General features: G+C 36.1%; 1 protein-coding gene across 3 annotated transcripts; it reads right to left on the reverse strand.

The window, feature by feature from the left end:
- Positions 1-960: 960 nt before the first annotated feature.
- On the reverse strand, positions 961-16,533 carry LOC120067234 (acetyl-CoA carboxylase 1-like). Of its 3 annotated transcripts, XM_039018760.2 has the most exons (33): positions 15,892-16,533; positions 15,650-15,752; positions 14,595-14,970; positions 13,912-14,118; positions 13,670-13,831; positions 13,425-13,517; positions 13,235-13,330; positions 12,944-13,117; positions 12,444-12,537; positions 12,167-12,354; positions 12,036-12,086; positions 11,912-11,951; positions 10,677-10,801; positions 10,448-10,564; positions 10,285-10,359; positions 10,135-10,191; positions 9,940-10,044; positions 9,639-9,725; positions 9,357-9,548; positions 9,093-9,281; positions 8,782-8,892; positions 8,603-8,689; positions 8,350-8,526; positions 7,062-7,139; positions 6,849-6,971; positions 6,377-6,646; positions 5,953-6,290; positions 5,285-5,522; positions 4,814-5,157; positions 4,514-4,727; positions 3,749-3,925; positions 1,472-3,625; positions 961-1,391 (listed from the first exon to the last, which is right to left on the reverse strand). In XM_039018760.2, exons 3-33 carry the CDS (start codon positions 14,967-14,969, stop codon positions 1,335-1,337), a joined length of 6,795 nt encoding a protein of 2,264 aa, XP_038874688.2. In that variant the 5' UTR covers position 14,970; positions 15,650-15,752; positions 15,892-16,533; the 3' UTR covers positions 961-1,334. The 3 variants fall into 3 exon arrangements, with proteins under 3 accessions (XP_038874688.2, XP_090164228.1, XP_038874687.2); XM_090308102.1 differs by lacking the exon at positions 15,650-15,752 and having other exon boundaries at positions 14,595-14,976; positions 16,144-16,351; XM_039018759.2 differs by lacking the exon at positions 15,892-16,533 and having other exon boundaries at positions 15,650-15,790.
- Positions 16,534-21,680: the final 5,147 nt, after the last annotated feature.

Below are 21,680 nucleotides of genomic sequence, written 5' to 3' on the forward strand. Positions count from 1 at the left end.
CTTTGGAATAACATTGCTGGAGATGATAGATAAGCCTTTTTCATCTATGTTTGGAACGTTTTGAAGTATATGTTTTTCAATTGCCTCGGAGGGTCAAGTACAGGTAAAAGAAGTGCTTTGTAAAACACGAGGTAAATTGGTGCTAGCCGGCTTTTTCCTCCTTCCCAGATGCTGAAAGCCAAAAAATAAGGCTGCAGGCCATTGGACGGCAATATGGCTATTATAACTAGAAGCAATCTGATGCTTGAGACTACTACATAACTCTTGAGACTTCAGGGATTAAAGTTTTTTTTCCCCCTTTTCGCAACCAATGTGTTTCAACATCAGAAGAAAGCTTACAAAGGAGGAAACGAAGGAGCTAGAGAAGAAAAGGAGAGCAAAGGAAAAGGAAAAACTGAGAAAGGAAGAAGAGAGAAGAGAAAAGGAAAAGGAAAATCGAAGGAAGGAAGAAGATAGGAGAGCAAAGGAAAAGGAAAAACCGAGAAAGGATGAAGAGAGAAGAGAAAAGGAAAAGGAAAATCGAAGGAAGGAAGAAGATAGGAGAGCAAAGGAAAAGGAAAGACAGAAAGAGGAAAAAGAGAGGAAAGCAGAGAAGAGGGAAAAGGAAAAACTGAAAAACAAAAAGAAGAAAAGGAAACAACAGAAAACATTGAAGGTAGAGAAACAGAACAAGTAAAAAGGAAATAAGTTACGAATTTTTGCAAATGAAAAGCATTTGGTTCTGGATGTTATTATTGTATTAAACAAGAACATGAGCAGTGTTCCTACTGAAGAAACAAAAACCATATCATGTTCACCATAACTCTTTGATTTTAAATTGTCTAGCAATCTGCTTCTACCTGAAAACATACTTTGTATGCCAATAATGAAAAACACGCATTTCAATAACTACGAAATAGGCAATAAACTTACCATTCATACATGTAGAATTTCGTGGAAAACCATTCTTGATGGCCAAAATGGTTCAATTAAGCCTCATGACCTCGTATTTTCATTAACTATAATTTTGCAAAGTTACAATGATACAGTAAGGCTAAGGCAGATGAGACCCTACCAACACCAGTTGTCTTAATTTACATACAAAATTTATTTCCTACAAACTAGAGGCATGAGCAAAATCTTATTCTCTCAAAGTAATAAAATGCTTCCTAAAACTAATAAGACTAAACAGACATATAAGGTGAGCAGCTTCATTTGTCCAACAAACTAATTGGTGACTTTTATATGCAACCAAGTAATTGTTGGATTCAAGAATGTCTCAGATTATCATAAGAAATTATCAAGTTAATCACATTTGCAGATCTGAGACCACAATCAATAACTTACCTATAGAATTATTCAAGCACATTACGAAGCTTATCAATCAATTGTACTCGGCTGGATTGATCCACCTGCATTGTTTTTACACAATCAGTTTTCTGCATTAAGTAACATGGTAAAGTACAAAATTTTGTCATTGACTGGTTAATACCTTGCTTAGAAGAGCAGCAAGACCTTGAGGTAAAGCTTGCAAATCCGAATGTGAACTACCCAAATTGGTTAACTGAAGCAATACTTTCTGGACTCGCAATTCCTTGAGTTTGTCCTCATAATTCATGGGATCTTCTTTCCAGCTAAAGAAAGTGGCATCATCCATCCATGCGTCTTCTCCATCTATCCCAATGGCAAAATTTGAAAACCAGTCCTTAATCAAGTCCAGTGCAGCTCCATGTGAAAGCTGCTCCCCAGCAGCTTCTCTTACTGTCTTGATCAATGATTCTTCTGAAATCCGACGTCGCAGTCTCTTATAGAAGAAAGATCTAGAATCACTCCAGTTGATAACTTTTTTGATGACCCCTTTTGCAGCCATTCGCAAGGAGGTATCATGTAGTTCTGCAAATCGGGTGGCTATCTGAACATAAACAGGCAAAAGCTCTTTTTCACGAGCTTTAATCTGCTGCTGTAGAGATTCGGTGAGATTGTGGATTCCGTTTCCTTTTGCTTCTTGAAGTTTTGCCTTCAGGCTGATCAGCTGTTGATCAAGTCTACCCATGCATTCAAGCAATTCCTTCGTCCTAAATTTAATCTCAATCATTCCTTCAGGCTCAAGTACATTACCTCTAGCTGTTGTTTCAGCATACATCTCAATATGTTGTGAATTGATCCGACTATCCACAACAACCCATGCCCCACCTCGTAATTCACCCATCATTGGAATGTATACAAAAACAGGTTGCTTATATGTTCTCAGATTCTCCACAATAGTTGAGCCTGCCTGCAGAATTCCCTCAAAAAGATCTCTTTGGCCTCCAGAAAAGCCTCTCCAGTTGGCAAGAATGAAAAGTGGCAGCTCTTCCCTATTGAAATCCAACAATGCCTGGGCCGTCTTTGATGCAGAATCAGGAAACCATACTTGACCAGCCTGAGGAACAACCCTCTCATGGGAATCCAGCTGGCCAGGATCAGCAGGGATGACTTGCATCACCGTTTGTGTTTCTACCGCAATAATTCCAACAGGGATTCCTCCAAGTTTTGCCCTTCCAGTTACAACCGTCCTTGCCCAGCCCTCCAGTGTTTCAATGAAGCTATCCTTGTCAAAAATTCCGCCCATCCACTTTCCACTATTATCCAAAGCACCACAAATTGCTGCACGAGGATCACACGAGTTTTCAGGGGAGTACTCGACTTCCCTATCTGGAGGATCCAAAGGTCTCGAAATTGGAAGTTCACCGCCCATGTGAGATGGTACATAACCAAGCCACTTTAGAATAGAAGATATCCCTTCAAGGTCATCTGAAACTGTTAGATGAACAACCCCATTGGTTGCCATGATTTTGGGTCCACCGAGTTGCATGTGAGAACTATAAACTTCACGACCAAGAAGTTTGTTTAGTGTAGAGAAACCAGTGAGAATTATAGGCTGATCAAGCCTTTGTATGCACCGCATGCCAAGGCGAGCAAGATAAGCACCAATTCCAACGGTCCTTCCAGTCACATATGTTAAAGTAAAAGTTTCATTATACGCCCTTGAATATGCACCAGCAATAGCTCCACTGCCAGTTAGGTTTTCTACACCCAAGCCATCCTCCTTTCCAACAATGGTATCAATAACCCATCTGGCTTCTCCATTAGGCATATGTACTTCATGTGCAATGACAGAGGATTTAATACGAGCATAATCTTCAGGGGTCAAGTAAACATACTGGAAACCACGCTCAGGACTAGATTCCTCAGACCAACCTACTCTAAAGCAGGATTTGACTTCATCAGCGACCCCAATTCGGGCACCAGAGTTTGCTGCCAAATAAATTAAAGGCAGTTTCCTAGCACAAGCCAAATCAGTGACAGCGAGAAAGAATGCATCCTCTCGAGGGCCAAAAGACCCAGCCCTGAAGGTTACATCATTCGCTACAACCAATATTTTTCTTCCAGAGGGAAACTCTGGCGTTGACATTTCCATTAACCAGGCTATCATACCAATATCATTCTTCCCAGGTTGTCGCTGCACAGGGACAAGGGGAGTGCCCCAGGAACCTTTCTGGTCAGAAAAACCGAGTTCGGTAACTTTGAGAAGAACTTTTTCCTTGGGTTTACCAATATTGGGGCACTGAGATTCCCATGACTTTTCCAAGGCCGTCTCAAATGCCTGCAAAAACAGTTATGTTTTAGTTTCTCAGTATTTGGTCTGTGCGACTCAAGGGCACACAATTACTTGGAAGACAAAAGAAACGAACTAGTAGTTTGTAGTATAGCAAGACATGTTGCTCACCAACGGAAAGTCATAACAGTAAGTGGTGTTACTCCTTCTGGCAGAAAGACGCTTCAAATCAAGAACTCCCAGTGGCTGGTGTTGTGCACTCACAGGCACGCCATGAAGAGGGGCCTGCTTTGTGACTGAATGATAGAGTACTCTGTGTTGATTTGTATCCTCAATTTCACGATATATCTGGATATCAAAATATATTGTGATTATCATTAAAGTGTTTTAATGTCAGCTATGTAATTTCACTTACTGACGGTATAGTCTACTTGAACATTATTCAAATAACATCTATCCTATTGTTTTATGCTTACGTCATACTGCTTGGCCAAAAAAATATCCATATGTACATAATTGTGTAAAAGGAACCATCCAACCTGTCAGATGTACTATTTATATTTTATTTTATCACCAAGCATGATTCATTGTTTACCTTGCTACCTAAGACTTGTACACGAACATAAACAATAAATTAATAAACTTTAAAAAGTAACCATCGTCTTAAGTATAAAAGACAACCTCAATGAACAATGCAACTCCAGCTAACCCTAGATAACATTATCAACTGGACTCAAATAATTATCCCCAAATTTTCCTGGATACGGTACTGGTATATCCTCTTATCATTTACCAAAAAAGTGACAAGTTAATAATAATATTAAGAAAGGAACCCATGGTTTATATCAATGAAAATCCTACTTGCTAGTTTACTGTTGCATGCAAACATATTTATCTATCGTTTGGAAGAGTAAAAAAGGACGCTTGAACCCTTACATGTACAGTGCAGGTATGACCCGTCACATTTGTTACCACTACCCTCCAAGCACCATTTGCCTGTCCAGAAGAATCTAGCCAAAGTTTTACTTCCCATTCACAAACGCCTAATTTATGCATTCTTACACCAACAAATGACTGGATTTCACGAGCAAGTTCTGCCAATATGGTCTCCACTGCAGCCTCTTTTTCTTCAGTATCGAAGATAGCTCTTCTGGAAATTAATCCAAGCACAAACTCCTTTAAGAATGCTATTGTTTATAAAGAAAAATATAGTAACCGGAGAAAGAGGACACTTACTTGTGATAGGGAACAAGATCACCTATTTGTTGTTCTCTTAAGATGTAGAGATACATATGAGCATGATCCGGTTTGATAGCACTATTGTGTGAATTGAGTTCCAGCTCTTCCATTGCAGTCATCAAGGACCTCAAGATGCTCCTTGAAGTAAAAGAGAGAGGCTTGCGGGTTTCTACATCCAAGGCAGGATATGCTACTAAGCCTTCATTAGAGACTGGCTGCCTAACAAGTGTTCTCAGAAACATCCTCTGAATCACTCCTGGCTTGTCTTGAACAGTGTACAGGTGCCATTGACGATCCCGAGAAGGGGTATACCGGATATTTCCATACCCTTTGAGTTTATCCTGGAAGAGCAGATAATATGCAGGTGGGTGAGAAAGAGATCACCAAATTACACCATGGTCCGGTCACTCTGGTGCAAGACAATCATGGCATTGAATGGTAAATGATAAAGATGCGTTCATGACTGACCAATTCAAGGTAAATGGATAAAGGAGGTTCCAGATGACGCAATAAAGGCTCTTCTTCGTAATGCTGCTTTTCCGCTGACCAGTGGAATGAGTGCCTCATAGGGGCTCGTCCTTCATCTCTCTGAATGATGCAGCTAATTACAGCTACACCTGCAGAGTGTAGACTAGATCCAATTTCTTGCTCCTTAAGTATTTTAGCCAGTTTGTTTATTCTTTCTTGAGCTTGATCTTCATCACCACTGTTTATTATCAAGGCAAGCATATAAAAAGAAGAGCAATAAAGAAATCCTAAGATAAGTTTATAATCCATTTAAGCTATCTACCTAGCACATAGTTTGCTCGGAATGCATTAGTCTCCTTTTATTACAGCAATGAAAAGTTTTGTTTCTTGTTAAGAAAACATAGTTTGCTGAGAAATATAGAACCATTGAAGACCAATACATTTCTGTGTTATAGTAAAAATGCATATGCATGCACAAACAAAGAAAAATACAACATAAGAAATGACATATAATATGTAATTGAGTTAGAATCCAAACAAGCCAGGCATACAAAATCCTAAATTCATTGAAAGATGCTAAGCTTAGATGATCGATAAATTTTTATCTCCACAAGAAGGGCTCATCCAAAGATTGGAATTCAGTGCAGAGTAATAGGTAAAGCCGTTACCTATCCTGAAGTAAGCTCATCTGGTTATTGATGCCCACTAATGCAATGTGTATCATATTACCAAAGTTTGTTGGCTCAAGAAACTTGTCTCTGGTTGCCTCATTAACGTTGTGAGTCATTTCCTTCAGTGCAGCACTAAGAGTCGTGGGTAATAACTGTAGAGACTTTAGAATGATCATGGCTCCCCATTTCCTCTCACTGTGTTTCTCAACTGACTGGGAGTACTCCTTATCTTCAATACCATTTTTCCTCTCAATATGCTCTTCTAGAAACTCCCACGACCCTATAAGACCAGATCTATGCCACTGCATCCGCACACTCCCCTTAACAAGATAGGGCTGGATAAGGAACATATTGACATAGTTAGACATGCAAGAGTCGACTCCACCTGGAGTGGGTATGTTTACAGAAGTTTTATAAGTACCTGGTATAGCCTGCGAACATAAGTCTCCACCACTCGCCTTTGAAGGGTATGATCACTGTGATCAAAGAGACCTACAAGAGCATCCTCAACGGCCAAAGGAACACTTACAAGAGCCTCCATTCGTTCATCAATGGCACTTTTCCTCTTTGGGGTGTCCATATTTTCTCCATCCTCAGTAAACATCTCTAATTCAGAAAGGCTTCTAGCAATATTAGAACGGAGTTCACTCAGCTTAGTTTGTTCCAATAGCTGACTTGCCTTCAGCGCCAGCTGTGTTAAGCATTTTAAACATGTGCTTAGAAAAGAGTGGGGACTAAAATGTAATGTAAGCCGACAGGTACAACGGCATAATGATTTTTGTGGTATGAAGTCAGAAGGATACCCCCGATATCAGACAGATCGAAACCCCACCCTATGAAGATTTTGGACATAATTAACTAATTAACTCAACAGTACGGAAACCTCCACTAACCTCAGAATAATTGGTATGGTTAAGTGCAGAGAATCGTATTAATTTATCACGGTAAGCTGCAGGGTTAGGATAGACAAGTTGTTCCATGAGCTGCAATATAAGCTTATTTTTGCTCCTGATGCCCTGTAAGCCAAAAAGTGAGCACAAAATTGATATTCACATGCAAAATATCAACATCAAATAGGCCGGAAAAGGCAAGATAGAAATTAGTACCTGATGAGAAAGGACAATGTCAACGACCTTCAGCAAATCTTTCTTATATTGAAGTCGAAGTCTTTCGATCACATCTGCCTGTAAGGAAAAGATAAAACTTCGTGTCAGGAAATAGTAATTTCATGTTGATAACTGTAAAACCACTCCACCAAACGCACACAAGAACGTAACTTTGCTTTCTATAAGAAATAAATCTTCATTAAAAGAATGGCATATACAATGGCCAATGGGGTAAGGACAACCACTGGATGCACCATGGGAATTACAAGAAGAAATATCCAATTGTCACAAATCGTAAAAAAACCATAACTACAAAAGAAATATAAGAAAACAAAAAAGACAAAATCTTAAGCAGAGAACTTGAGGAAATAAAAAGTCCCCCAAATCTTTCTAATTGATCTACCAATTTTGGAATATTTTTCAATTCCTTGCTTGATGAAACATTAGAATTTAGCATACCACTACACTTGAAGATTCTCACAATGTTACTACTTAGTATTTGTAAGTACCTACCTATAGACTAAACTCAGTATTTGTTAAGCACCTACCTACAGACTAAACTCAACATACTATCAACTTTGAGAATTTAGAAAAAATGAAGAAGATAGCAAAAACAAAAAAGTAAATATTTTTTTAACTTGGAATATATTGAAACAAGATTTTCAACTTCCTAAACCCAGTATGAAACAATTTAGTAATGCAACACCCTTCTCAAAGTAAGCAAAGTTGTGAATGGTTCGATTAGTAGATTAGATCACAGACATGAAAAGATTCAACAAACACTCAATCCCACATTGGAAAACCAAGGGACCTCGCATTCAAGATAAATGGGCTACTCCTCACATGACCAATTGGTTTTGAGATGGAACTCCATAATATCAAATATGGTATCATAAGCCATAAAACCCAAACGGGCATTTGGTCCATAAAAAAGAAATTGTGATCCGATCAAGAATGGTGAACTCAAAAGAGACACTTTCTTGAGGGGGCATGTTGAGAATCTCATATTGGAAAAACCAAGGGACCTCACACCCAAGATAAATGAATTACTCCTCACATTACCAATTGGTTTTGAGATGGATCTATGCCTTCCGAATGAAGAGGCATACTTGAGCATAAATCCTACAATCCATCTGGATAAATAAGTACGATAGCCATATCAAAAACAGAGAGGCCTCCACTTGAGAACAGTCCTAATTTATACTGCAAGTATCAACATCTAGCTCCATGGGAGCACATGATTATTTTCTACTATAGAATCATTGATCAAATTGGGAAAACACATCACCTGAATGTTGTCGCTGAACAGTTCTTCAACTGACAAATACTCTTCAAAAAGGGACTGAACAATAACACGAGCATGACTCTCTCTTCCTCCATCATAAGACTTCACAAGACTCACCAGCGGTTCAAGAAGCCTTTCTTGAGCTCCCTTTTCTTTCTCTGGACAGGAGGATAAATGAGCCTGCCAGAAGAAGAGTTTACCTTTTGTGAAAGCCAATTCAACAAGAACTTGAAAGGAATTTGGTGGAGGAACTTACTTCAAGAATAGAACGTAATAATTTGGCAGGGAAATCGATATTCTGGGAACTCGAAATCCCTTCAAACTCCCTGTACTTCAACTCCAGCTAATGAAACGAAATGAATGAAGATTCAGATTGTTGTAAAATTAGTAGTTGAGGATAAAAGCGGAAGAAGGATTCAGATGACAATCAAGCACCTCAAATTTGAGTTCTTTGGGAAGACGTGTTGCAAGAACTGACATACATTCTTGCCATTGTAGGAATGGTAATTCAGGACTATCGAGACAATTGAGCAAGTTTTGCACCACCTGAGAGAGGAGAGAATTTTCTCTAGTTTTTTATTACTATGAGAAGACTTGAAATGTGTATTCATATATACAGGTATACGTATGCATGTGGTGCAGATATGTGGATATGAAAATATGCATAAGTGAATGCATAAATATGGAATGAGTGTATATAAAGAGAGGGATCTGATGATAGCAGAAATAGACAGGAGATGATTCACCTCCTCAATGTTATGCTCATATCCTGCCAAAATCATCCGAGCTGCATTTAAGTTTGCAGCACACCTTTGATGAACTTTACCAGAAACTGCAGTTGGGGGACCCAAGATGGGGAAACTCCCATGGAACGGCTCTGCTTTCCTTACAGCTGATGGATCATCTAGATCTAGCTTTGCTATGAGTTCACCAGCCTAAAACGACAAAAGATTCCATAAATTCACCATACCTAGAGTACCCAGATTCCATCATTGAATTCTGCCACTAACCTGCATTGCTTGACCTTCAGACATCTCAAAATGGATAACTCCAGAAGCAGGTGAAAGAAGAGGCATGCACATCTTCATGACCTCAACTTCAGCATATGGTGCATCAGCATCAATATGACTGTCATCTGAAACCAGATACCTCAGCAGTTTGCATGGTGTCTCTGCAACTAATTTAGATGGATCATGGTCATTCTGATTAACAAAGAGCACAAAACGTCAGAAGCCAATACTGGAGAGTGTTCAGGAATGGGATGGGGTCTAATTAGGGATAGCTGAACAAACCTGAAGCAAGCATGTTCTCCCATCAATAAGAAGACGAGTCCCAGCCGCTTCTTCTTCAGCATATATAACATGACTATTTCCGTCTAACTGTTCAAAATTCAAACTACGCATTCAAATTGCTTGACCATTCAAAGTCAACGAACATGCTCAATCTTGAAAGTAATTTCTTATTACGAGGGCTTCCTCTAGTTTTCACATGTTTCATCCAGAAAAGGGGGAAAAAAAAAAGAAAAGAAAAGTGGACTATGGGCTTCAGTAGTGCATAATATTCCTAAATATAACCTTCAAGACAAGTACTTGCCTGCATCAATAAGCCTCCATCACGTAAGGTATGAATTTCTGCTTCAATCTCCGACCCATTCATTCTCAGCCGATAACTTCCAGGTCCTCCCCTTACCATGTCAATCTACAATGAATACCCGACAAATGCAGTGATGTCAATAAGCTACATAATCGCTACCTGCCAAGCATTGGTATCAAATGATAGAAGCATTACCGTGTATTTGCTTCCTTCAATATTTAGTGATACTTGAGAGTGGACAAGAGATATGTGCTGCCATTAAATTTGTTAGCACATAATGTAGGAAGGATAATGCATCGAAGCAACAAAAATCAGGTACCTAAATATAATCTCTCAGTACAATACCTTGGGAGGGATTTGCCCTTTCTCAAGATAGCCAATATAGTCAGAAACCATGGCTGCACTGCTGGCAGATGCTTTCTGAGTTGAACAAAGAAAACTCGTTACCAATTTATTTAACTATACATACGTTTAGAAATTGAAATTACTATCAAATGTGAGTGCTTACAAATAGAGCCCCTCCGACAACAGAAATGTACCAAGGTGGCCTCTCTGCTCTAACTCGCATAGCAATTCTACTGTCCAACCAGCCTGTATGAATTTTGTTTTCTCTGTAATCGAGAGCCTGTAGACTATTATTCTTAAGTTGCATTTCCACCAAAATTGAATAAAGAAAATGATATACTTCACACTGGCAGAAAAGAATGGAATTTAATATTATATCATTTTAGCATTACATTTAAAAGATCTACTGTGTAATCAACATTCGTTCGAATTTCTCCACGAATTTGTATTTCCTTCAGCCCAAGAACCATATTCGCAATTGCTAAAGCTCGGGATTCTCCAAATGCAAAAACATGACCTAGAGGAAATCACGATATTAGCAAGTCATACAAATTACCAAATAAAAATAATTGTCTTAGGTTTTATGATCAAAATATCGTCCATATTCCTATTTCTTTTTAATAAGAAACTGAGATTTTGTAACGAATGACGAATGTACAAAAACAAGTTTCAATTCTATTTAATCAAAGAAGGTAATTACAAAAAAAAAGGGCCAACTGAAAAACAAATAAGCAAAACATGGAAGGACTCGTAAAAAAAAAAAAGCTGAAAGTAATAGACCGAACTTCACCTAATCTCTCTGATCCTCTCAGTAAACTGTTCTATTCATTTCAATCCAAATAAACTAAAGTATTGCCCTACCCCAATTGCATTATACAAACAGCAGGTATGCCTTTAAGGTAGGGGCAGGCTGCAAAGAAAGGTATAGAAACTTCAACGCACAGGTATGGAAGGATGAAGCTCCTTCCAAAGTTCTGAAAAGAATGAATATGCTAGCCAAAAGGGTATTCTTGGAACAATGAGTCACATTTTTACTGTGTTTTTCACGGAGAACTCAGAAGTCACCAATTAGGTTGAAGAGTATAATTTGAATCTCAAGATTGGTTGTGTCATTTGTGTTGAGACCACCATCAAAACCGAAACAAAATATAAAACCTTAATTTTTTAGAGAAATGTCCTTTTTCCAAACAGGAAGATCTCTATGACACTGTCTTCTTGAAGTACACTTTAGAAGGCTCTTTTGCAGGAGAAAATTTTGAAGCATCCTGGTCCTAATCCTCCTATCTAGCAGAGGACATGAATGAAAACCTTGAAGAGTTGCTTGATAATTTGAGGAACTCATTGAAATTTAAAATAATTTCTTCAAAATTCGGTTATCAATGCTGAAGGGGCATTCCTACCTTCAGTGTACTAACCATCCCTCTTCTAAGAAATATTTTATTGACCATTACACGTAAAAGCAATTTCTGCTTCACAATAAAACATAGAAATTTAAATATATTAATGTGTCTACAAGTGTTCCCCAAAACTCAAACTGAAGGACTAGGTGCTTAAAGTATCTATCAACTAATGCTTACCAAACTTTCCCTTCTCCCCCCACCCAAAAAAAAAAAGAACTAATGCTTACCAAACTGAGAATCTGAAAATTCATGAATCCCTCCTCCAGACTGCAAAGTATACAGCAAATGTAATTCAGCATGCATGTTAGATAAATCATAGGACGAACATACATCTATGAGAAAAAGGCCTACCTTGACGGAGAAGTATGCCCACACATTTGGCTTGCTTTTGAAATTTAACTCCTGCATAGTGTTGGAAACATTTTAACATCTTTCATCTTACTAAAAATAAAAAATAAAAAATCATAAGAAACTCGACCAACCTGTACTTTTCCACTTGTAGGTTTAAACCCATCATCAGGGTCCTCACTTGTAACTCGGACAGCTACACAATGTCCTTTTGGTCTAGTGGATTCGGCCTGATCAAAATCAAATGGAGTTGCAGCAACAGAAGTTTTCCGCCAAGCATCATATCCGCCACCATGCTCTACTCCATAAAAGCGTCTGATTTCTGATTTCAAAAATTATATATGATTTTGTGATATATATAATTTCAAGTGACAAATATCACAAAATGAATTCCATAGATTTAAATCGTACCAGGAATTTGCCACAGAGGAATTCCCATCCCCACAGAAACTTGGGCAGCTGGAAGGTTTATTTCAGCTATCCACTCAGTCACTGGGTGCTCGACCTGTTTAAAATAAATAGATAGACGAAATCATCACCCCTCATGAATTTTTTGTGATAAAAAAACATATGTGGATATACTCAACAGAAACAGCTATTCATGAATGCATGTCTCAGAGTAAGCATAAACACAGCTAGGACTAATTGAGGTTATAATATGCCACAAGACATCGTTTTCCATGATGCTATTTCTATTCAAATAGCTCAGTAAACAAAAAACAACAACCGCACTTACTCAGCAAACAAATATCTTCCCTTGGCAAGATTTAAATTTACATTTTCACCAGATTCCATCATGTCTCACAGGCCACATTCAACAGGATCAATCTCAGGCTTGGAAAGGAGTTATTGATGAATTAAGTGGTCACTAATATGGGCATGTCAAGCTACAAATTTAAGGTCATCAATACCTGTAACCGAGGATTGAGCTCTAAGAAATAGTACTCTCCAGTTTCCATACTGTATAGATACTCAACAGTTGCTGCTCCAACGTAGTTTACACATTTAGCCAGTCTTCTAGCTGCCTGTTCTAGCTTTTTAACTGTCTCCAATGGTGCAACCGTAATTGGACCCTCCTCAATAATCTGTTAGGCAGAGGACAGAAAGTTAAATAATAGTCTCATAGTGTGAACAATTTAGAAAAACTTACAAAAGCATTGATTTCCAAGAAATGGAGACTGGACAAAACAATATGAACTAACCTTTTGGTGGCGTCTCTGAACACTGCAATCACGACTGTGCAACGCAGCAACATTTCCATATTGATCACATAACAACTGTACTTCAAGGTGCCGGCTCTAATCAGACAAAAGTAAATGAAAAGTCAGAATAAAATATCCCCTACAGAATCAATGAAGATTGTGATGAAGTGCACTTGATATCTTATCTGACCTGTGCTGCAACCTTCATTATAAATATGGGTGATCCTGGAACCTCACCTTGCACTTGTTTGAACAATGCTCTCACTTCATCATCATTATGAACCTGAAGGTTGAGATTAATAGAACGATTTAAAAGAAAAATGGTCATTGTGTTTTTTCGTCTCAAATTCATCAATGGGAGTTCAGCTCCCAAGGTTATTTTCATTGTTCCTAAGCTACCTATATAGTAAGCATCCATAACGCTGCTGTTCTAACCTTTCTTATGCCTTTACCGCCTCCACCCCATGATGCCTTAATCATGGCAGGGTAACCTACAACTTGACAACTGGCAATAGCCTCTTCTGTTGTGTAAACACAAGCTTCCCTGTACACATCATCTGGGATGGTAACTAAGCAGCTATCAGGTGGAATTTTCACCTAAACACCAAATAAAGAATATATTGAATGTGGATCATCGAGTGCATGATATGTTCAGAGAGAAAATGATATGAACTTACGTGAGAACCACTCCATGGAAGGGTGGGTACTTCTGCTGCCTGTGCAATTAATGATGAACCAATTTTATCACCCAATGCCGCCATAGATATTGATGGAGGCCCAAGAAATATGATTCCTTTTGCACTCAGTGCATCTGGTAGCTCTGGATTCTCAGATGCATGGCCCCATCCAGGCCAAACTGCATCAACATGAGTTATCTCTGCCATCTACATAGTGGATCAATTTACTATGATAAACGGTTTTATATCAGGAAAAAAAGAAAACCCTCGAAAAGTAAAAACATGTGATGACCAAGAAGCTACCAAGTTTCTAATGAGTGTGAGAGCATCTTCATCAACAAATACAATCCAGGTTTTACAGGACTCGAAACATACAGTTTCCACAACAATTCATACAGGCCACGTCAGTAGTGAAATTGATGTTTGAAATTCCTAAAATACACACTGGCTGTTTTAAGAGTGTAGCGAAATTGAACTGAGATATATACCCATAACCTTCTATGAGGATTTGCTTGTACGACTTACTTTGATCAAAAGAAAGAGTTCTCTTTTTCTTTTTTTCTTTTTTTTTTTTTTTCTCCTTTCTTTTGTTCTTCTTTCACATAAGAAACAATCCCAATTATGAAATGTGGCCAACAATGGTACTAGAACATAATGCAAATTTGATTGGAAAGATGAAGTACCTCAACAATAAGCTGCACGTTAGCATAGTTATTGTTGTTGGTTCCACCAGGAACCTCCACAAACTGATCTGCAATTCTGATATGCTCTGCATTGATTCGCATATCCTCTGGTGTAGCCATGGCCACCAGCAAGATTGCCTTTTCAGTGCCAAATGTTTCATAAGCCCATGTTCTAATACTACGTATGAATTTAACAGCAGCCATTCCATTGTTCGCAATTAAAATACTATGGATTGGCTTCTTCCCACCAAGAGATTGACAGAACTCATCAACTTCAGGTACTGCAGTTGCATTTCTGATGGGTATTGCCCCATTCAAGTATCCATTCCCACGCCCAAAATTGATCACATTTGATTTCCTCAGGGCTTCTGACATGCTGCAGCGATATAAACTAGACAGTCAGCTGAAATGCTGACTAAATAACGTAACAGAGCCTCCAAGTTATAACAGAGCTATCCACCAAGTTTTGGAAAAAAAAATGAGAAAAGTTTCAAGCAAAACTATCAAATTATTTATCATGCAGCTTTTAGGGAAAGCCTTCTTAAATGGGCTTTTCCTTTTTTCTGTGCCAAGTGCAGCATACTGTATATCATTATTTTAACATCGCCGGACCTAGCGAAAGAATCTGACCACATAAAGATTGCGTAGACACGACATGGATTTTACAGGTGCATGGCATCTAAAACTTTTCCTCTGCCATCAGCTTTGATAGAGGATTCCCTCCCATCGTGAAGTCCAAAGTAACCCATAAATCGCCAGTTATATAAATCATAGACAGAAAATTACACTCTAGCCAAAACTAAAAGAAGCAGATAAATAATTTTTCAGAAAGCACAAAAACAGAAGGAAGAAAAAGGGAAAATAGATTCCCATATCCAAATTAACAATTTCCCACTTGGAGAAAGTAAGCTACTGAGGACTGATCCGACACATACCTAATAGTTTCCCCTCTTCCCAAAAATGTCATGCACCAAAATTGAGCATAGAATAACAAAAACGAAACAACCCATTAAGTAGAACTAAAAAAAGAAGGAAAACAAAAGGAAGCCACAAACCTTGGTGCAGAAAGAGAAACCAAAATCTTGGAGAAGAGTAGATCAGAATACTTCAGTTCACGGAATGGTTGCTACAAACCATTAATTCATCATGAATCAAAGACTGCCGAAATGCAAAAGAAAAATTTGAAAAAAAACATCAAATGGGTATTAGTGATCGGTGTGAATCATGCACAAACTTGAAGCTTAAAAGAACTGGCAGAGGAGGTAGGTTGGAGTTTGGGTTTAGTGGGGTCACTCACTCCTTTACTCCTTTAATGGAAACCTGCACGTGGTATCCCCTCATTCCAAGTTCCAACCCCTTTTCTCTCTTTTCTGTCTCCTTCTTTATCCCTCTTTTTGCTTCCGCTAGTTTTCACAGTTCACAGTTACCCACATTAAACAAGAACATGTGTTAAATCCCAAAAATCTTATCGCATTCCAGTAATTCCTCCCCAAGAATTGAGACCCAAACCGTTAAAAAGGAGAAAGAACCATATACAGCTTGAGGGTCGGTCGCATCACTGTCAGAGGAGGTGGCGTATTGAGTGTGGGGAAGGTGGTGTTGGCGACCAAACTCGCGGTTCAGCGAAATTGAAGCCATGAAACTTTATTAGTTTCACATTTCTTCCACATTTTGACCAAGTTGATGCGTGAGAGAGAGAGAGAGTCTGAGTGTGTTTGTTTGTGGGTGGATCCATTAATATCATTTATTGCAAGAAATTCATGTTTAGGTGATGGGTTGGCCAAAGAGGCAAAAAAGAATTAAATTTCTTGGAGATTGGGTTGGGTAATGGTTGGGGATTAGGTTCATCCACGCCTCTCTCGCTGCAAATTTTCAAATCTCCGCCTTTCGTTTGCCCTAAAACTTCAAATCCAAATCCCCTTTTGATGAACGATCCAACAAATAACCGCTGTTCCTTTGCATTTGTTTTTAAACGTATTGTACAACCATTTGCCGCTGACACCTCAATTATTTCCGCCTCTTTCTTTATGTTTGTAATACATTCTTGAAAATCAAGCCACCTTTTTGTTTTCATTTAAAGTAGTTTTAGTCGTTAACCTTTACCTAAAAGTCAAGTTTTAGTTCATATTTAATCCTAGTGTTGGAATAATGCTCCAAATTTTGTAACAATACTTCTTTTTCTCTATTACATCATAAATGCATTTGATTTTTGTATATACATACATATATATATATATATATATATTCAAGAGTATTTGAGCCATCTCATCCACATCTCGACTAATCTCACACAAGAACTTGACTGACCTTACAATATTTGGGTATTGAGAAAAACTCGTAAGATTTAAAATCCTTGATAGGTGGTTACCTTATATTGAACTCATTCACTCTAAGCCCTTTATCAAACTCATGTCCTTCAATTACCATTACCAATCCATGATGATTCAATTTGAATGTGTGTAGAAAAGTTTTAAGCATTAAATTATGTTCAGATTTTTTCTTTCGAATGAACAAACAACAATATTAAAGATAAATAATATCGTATGCAGGACAAGGACCACGAATTGAAGGTGATTTTCAAGTCAAATTGTCGTCAATTTGTATCGCAAATAACTAACTTGTGGGTCATAGAGTTACACTTATATTTGACAACGTGAAACCCTTAGATTGCACCACCTTGAAGGAGTTCACACATGAAATCAACAAAATATTGGAGCTTGTTTTGAAAGTGATCTTTACTAGTCATGACATTCTATAGGATTTGGGAATCCATTTCAATCTAGAGGGAATGAATTTCTACCTCAATTGCTTTGATAATACATTCGTGAAAGAAAATTGTTTTAGCAAGCTCAACAAATCTAGTCGAGAATTGATATGACTTCACACAAGTATTGCTTCATCAACTCAACTATATACTAGCATAACCTCAATTTTTTTATAATGGTTTTCACATTTGTTAAAAAAATACTTGAATTTCTAATCAAATTATAAAAAACAAAACAACTTTTGAAAACTATGATCGCGTTTAGTAACTATATTTGGTTTTTGGTTTTTAGTTCTTGAAAACTAAGCCTATAAACACTCATCTCATCTCTAAATTCCTTCATTTGTTATGTAGTTATTACCAATACTTTAAAAAATCAAGTTAAATTTTGAAAATTAAAGAAGATAAATTTTTATAATTTGTTTTTGTTTTATAAATTTGTCTATGAATTCAACTCTGCAACTTTTACACTTAAGAAAGATGCAAATTCTCGTAAGAAATTATGGAAAAATAAGTTTAATTTAAAAAAAAAAAAACAAAATAGATATCAAATAGATCTACAATGTTTAGTTTTTAAACTTTAAATACTACAAATTTAGTTTCAAATAGCTATCAGATGGAACTTAAAGTAATTAGGTATTGAAGTATGGAACTAAATGGCATGTTAAAGCTGAGTGGCTAATTTATTACCAAATATAGAAATGAGAGGAACTATCATTAAATTTATTGACTTATAGTTATAGTAGTTGTCCCTGCGAATAGTCTTAACCTTTTCAAAAGTTCAGAGGTGGTTGAATATTCAATGATTCGGGTGATGGCTCTAACCATTTGACATATAATAATATTTTATTTTTATATTAGACATCAAATAAAACTTTTCTACTATTGTATAATTTAAATATTGTTTTTTTCTTTTTTATTTGTACATCCATGACCTCGAACATGAATGTGATGCACTACACGACATAGAAGTATTAAATAATATCTAAAGTATTGAAAACGTACTTTAATTGCAATACAAAACGAATATCATGATTAAGATGTCTTTCAAACATTTGTCTTTGTTGTGCCTTGATACAAAAAATACTGCGATAGGGTAGGTAAAGAAAGTAGAAAAATTATCTGAAATGAAAGTTGTTGAAGTCTAAATTAGACTTGTAAGAATTATCGAATCTATTCAATCCAAATGATCAAAGGAATGAATAATGCTTCTCAAACAAAAAGTTTCACATCATTGTGGTGCCAAACATACTATAATGTCGGACTTAGATTAGAATTTGCGTTCTGAATAGTTAGAAAAACAAAACTTAGATAATTACTGGGTTATATCCAACTTTGTAACTCAATTATGTAACCCATTTTCATAGCGTCGTGTGTCAATCTCACGTTTTCCTTAGGTTTCTTCCTCCATTCCTTTCTATATTTCTTCTTCCCGTGGTTGTCCCTCTTCTTCTTCAAGATAAATGCGACATATCTCGACATTTCCAAAGTACACAATCTCCCTCTTCTCTCTCTTAATCTCAAATTATGCCCTAATTTTCTAAAGGAAAGGCTCATAGAAGCCTCCATTTTAATTTCTCTCCCTTTAGAAGAAGCTTTTCCATCAACATTCTTCACCTACTAGCTACGCATATACGGAGAAGTTTAGTTTTCTTCTCATCAAAACTAAAAACCGACTTCAAAATCGCTACCCTAAATAACTCTTCTTCTTTTTCGCCATAAACTTGAGATTGAGAAAATGGAAGGAAAAATAGAAAAGAAAAAAGATGAAGAAATGCATAAAGGACAAAAGAGAGAGAGAGAGAAAATGATTCTCACTGGAGTTGGTACTGAGAAAATGGAAGGAAAAATAGAAAAGAAAAAAAAATGAAGAAACACATGAAAAAAACAGGAAATTGGTGTATAGAGCAAAATTTTAGGATTAGTTTGGAGATTTAGCAAAAACAAAATTGAATAAGAATTTTAGCACAACATGTACCCTACAGATGATGAACCTTTTCGATATTCCCGATTTGCATTTGATGGTGTCTGAAACATACCTAATCTCCAATTACACATATAATATAATTGTAATACGAAATTATGAAATTTAATTATTTTACACATACATAGTAATAATGATGTGAAGTTATGAGGTTTTATCTACAATTTTTCGTGAGTTCCGGTTATAACAAGCATTGCATTTTCATAAATTTTTCTCTACCAGTTTTCGTATGTTCTAGTAATTAACTAATTTGCACATAAAGTGTAATAGTAATATGAAGTTATAAGATTTTACTAATCTACACTTTTACACATACAGTATAATTGTAATGTGAAGTTATGAAGATTTATGTAATTATTGACTTTTTAGAAAATAATTATTTTCTATCCATTCAAGTCTAATTATGAAGTTGTCTTTGTAAGTTATTTTGGGAATAAGTTTGGGGTTGGATGGAATCAAATTTTGGATTATTTTGTCAAAGATTTGGAGATTTTTTCTAATTTTTCTCCACCCTTATTTATTCGAATCTATCTTTTATTAATAGATAATCTAACATTATGTCATTGTTATATAAAACATATTTATATAGTTGTTCATCCTATCGATGCTATTTTTCTTCCCAAATATTTCTTTTGATCTATCCTCTATTTATTCAGTTTTTTCTTCTCAAATGTTTGTTTCGATCTTCTTATAAGAATATTTTTCATTATCTTTATGTTTTTTTCCTATATATGTTTGTTTATAATTTATTGTTTACACAAATTTTACTTTTCAAATACAATGTAATTTCTTTTTGTGTTAGAAATATTGTATCAACTGTTATCATTTTTAAACAATCTCTTATCATTTTTCACAAACAAGCTTTTCTGCACTATTTACAGATAAAGTGTAATAATCATATGAAACTAAGATATTTACCTAATCTACATTTACACATATACTATAAAGTGAATTTAAATCAATTATCCCAAATCGTTGGATTTTGTTTCCCTTTAAGTTTATTATTTTCAACCATAATTGATATAATTGAGAAGATAATTAATTAAAATTTATTTCACAAGAGATTTGAAAATTTTCATTTTAGTTGATACAAGATTTAGCATTGTAAATTTTGAATTTGAGAGGGAAAATGATAAGACTTAACCCAATTTAAATGATATATATATATATGCAAATGAAGTCGTCACCTTGTACTCTGCCGCTGCTATTTACCTGTTACCGTTGTCGTGTGGTTGCCAAAGGAAATGAGCAGCAGTGTTTTATGAGCATTCGAGCCTATTTAAAGCTTTGGTTGTTTTGGAGTTTTGTGCCGGGGTCACTTGAACAAAGAGATTTTTTTTTTCCTCACGGCTATGGTGTGTGTTGGGGATAGTGGAAGCTTTCCAAAATCCTTAATTTGTTTTAGTTTGGGACTAGAATTCTTTGGGTTTTCTTTTTCATAGTTATGGTATGTGTTGAGGGCAGCTTTTCCAAATTTCTAATTTGTTAAACTGTTTAATTATAGTGTATTTGTGGTTTTTGAATGTTTTGAAACGTTCCACCTTCAAATTCTGAACGTTATATATTTAATTTTAGTTGAGAGCAGTTTTGACAATTTCTCATTATTATTTTTTATTATTTAATTCTATTTTACTATTTTCACAATTTTAATGATATTTTACTATTTTTCCAAATGAAATATTGAAATTTGCTATTTATCTAGTCAGTCCTGAAAAAACAAAAGAGAGAGATAAAATAATTTTAGTTGGAGTTAGGACATGGAAGGAAAAATTAGAGAAAAAGGAAAAACTTAAAAAGGAAGAGATGAAGAAACGTTAAAAGAAATGAGAATGACATGTAACACAATAGTGACCCATGTGGTTGTGTTGTAGATGTTGGGTGTAACCCATTTTCCATCTAAGTTTTTTTTAGTTAGAATTATAGTTGAATAATGTATCTCAAACAAGAGATTCCTTAATTTGTTTGGGTTGGATTAGGCTGTGACTGAATGGAATCGATTTTGACCCAATCAACACAAGTTGATTGTTTCCTTGTATTGGGATTTAGTCCTAATGTCATGTAATAAATGATTTATTGTTTAATAATCATTTTTATTACTTAATATTTTGTAGCTATACAACACAATTTTCTTAAAAATAATAATAATAAAAAAAAACTAAAAATGTGTTGTATAGCTACATAAATATACTATAAATGAAAAATGCCTAAAATGCAAATATTTGTTATTTTGACTACCACCTTTTAGAGTAGGTGAATGAAGAGTTTTTTTCCCACTTATATCTGAATGTATACGAAAGCCTTTTAGAACTGAAATAGAAATATATTTTTAGTAAATCTC

Source organism: Benincasa hispida, chromosome 12 (assembly GCF_027475165.1).
Source record: "Benincasa hispida cultivar pf3 chromosome 12, pf3_genome.v1.1, whole genome shotgun sequence".
NCBI classification, from domain to species: domain Eukaryota; kingdom Viridiplantae; phylum Streptophyta; class Magnoliopsida; order Cucurbitales; family Cucurbitaceae; genus Benincasa; species Benincasa hispida.

Coding starts and splice junctions, on each gene's coding strand:
- LOC120067234 (XM_090308102.1), bottom strand. CDS start 16,232: ATGGCTTCAATTTCGCTGAACCGCGAGTTTGGTCGCCAACACCACCTT. Junction 8,690..8,781: donor CCAAAGAACTCAAATTTGAG/GTGCTTGATTGT, acceptor TCGTTTCATTAG/CTGGAGTTGAAGTACAGGGA. Junction 1,392..1,471: donor TTGCTGCTCTTCTAAGCAAG/GTATTAACCAGT, acceptor AAAACAATGCAG/GTGGATCAATCCAGCCGAGT.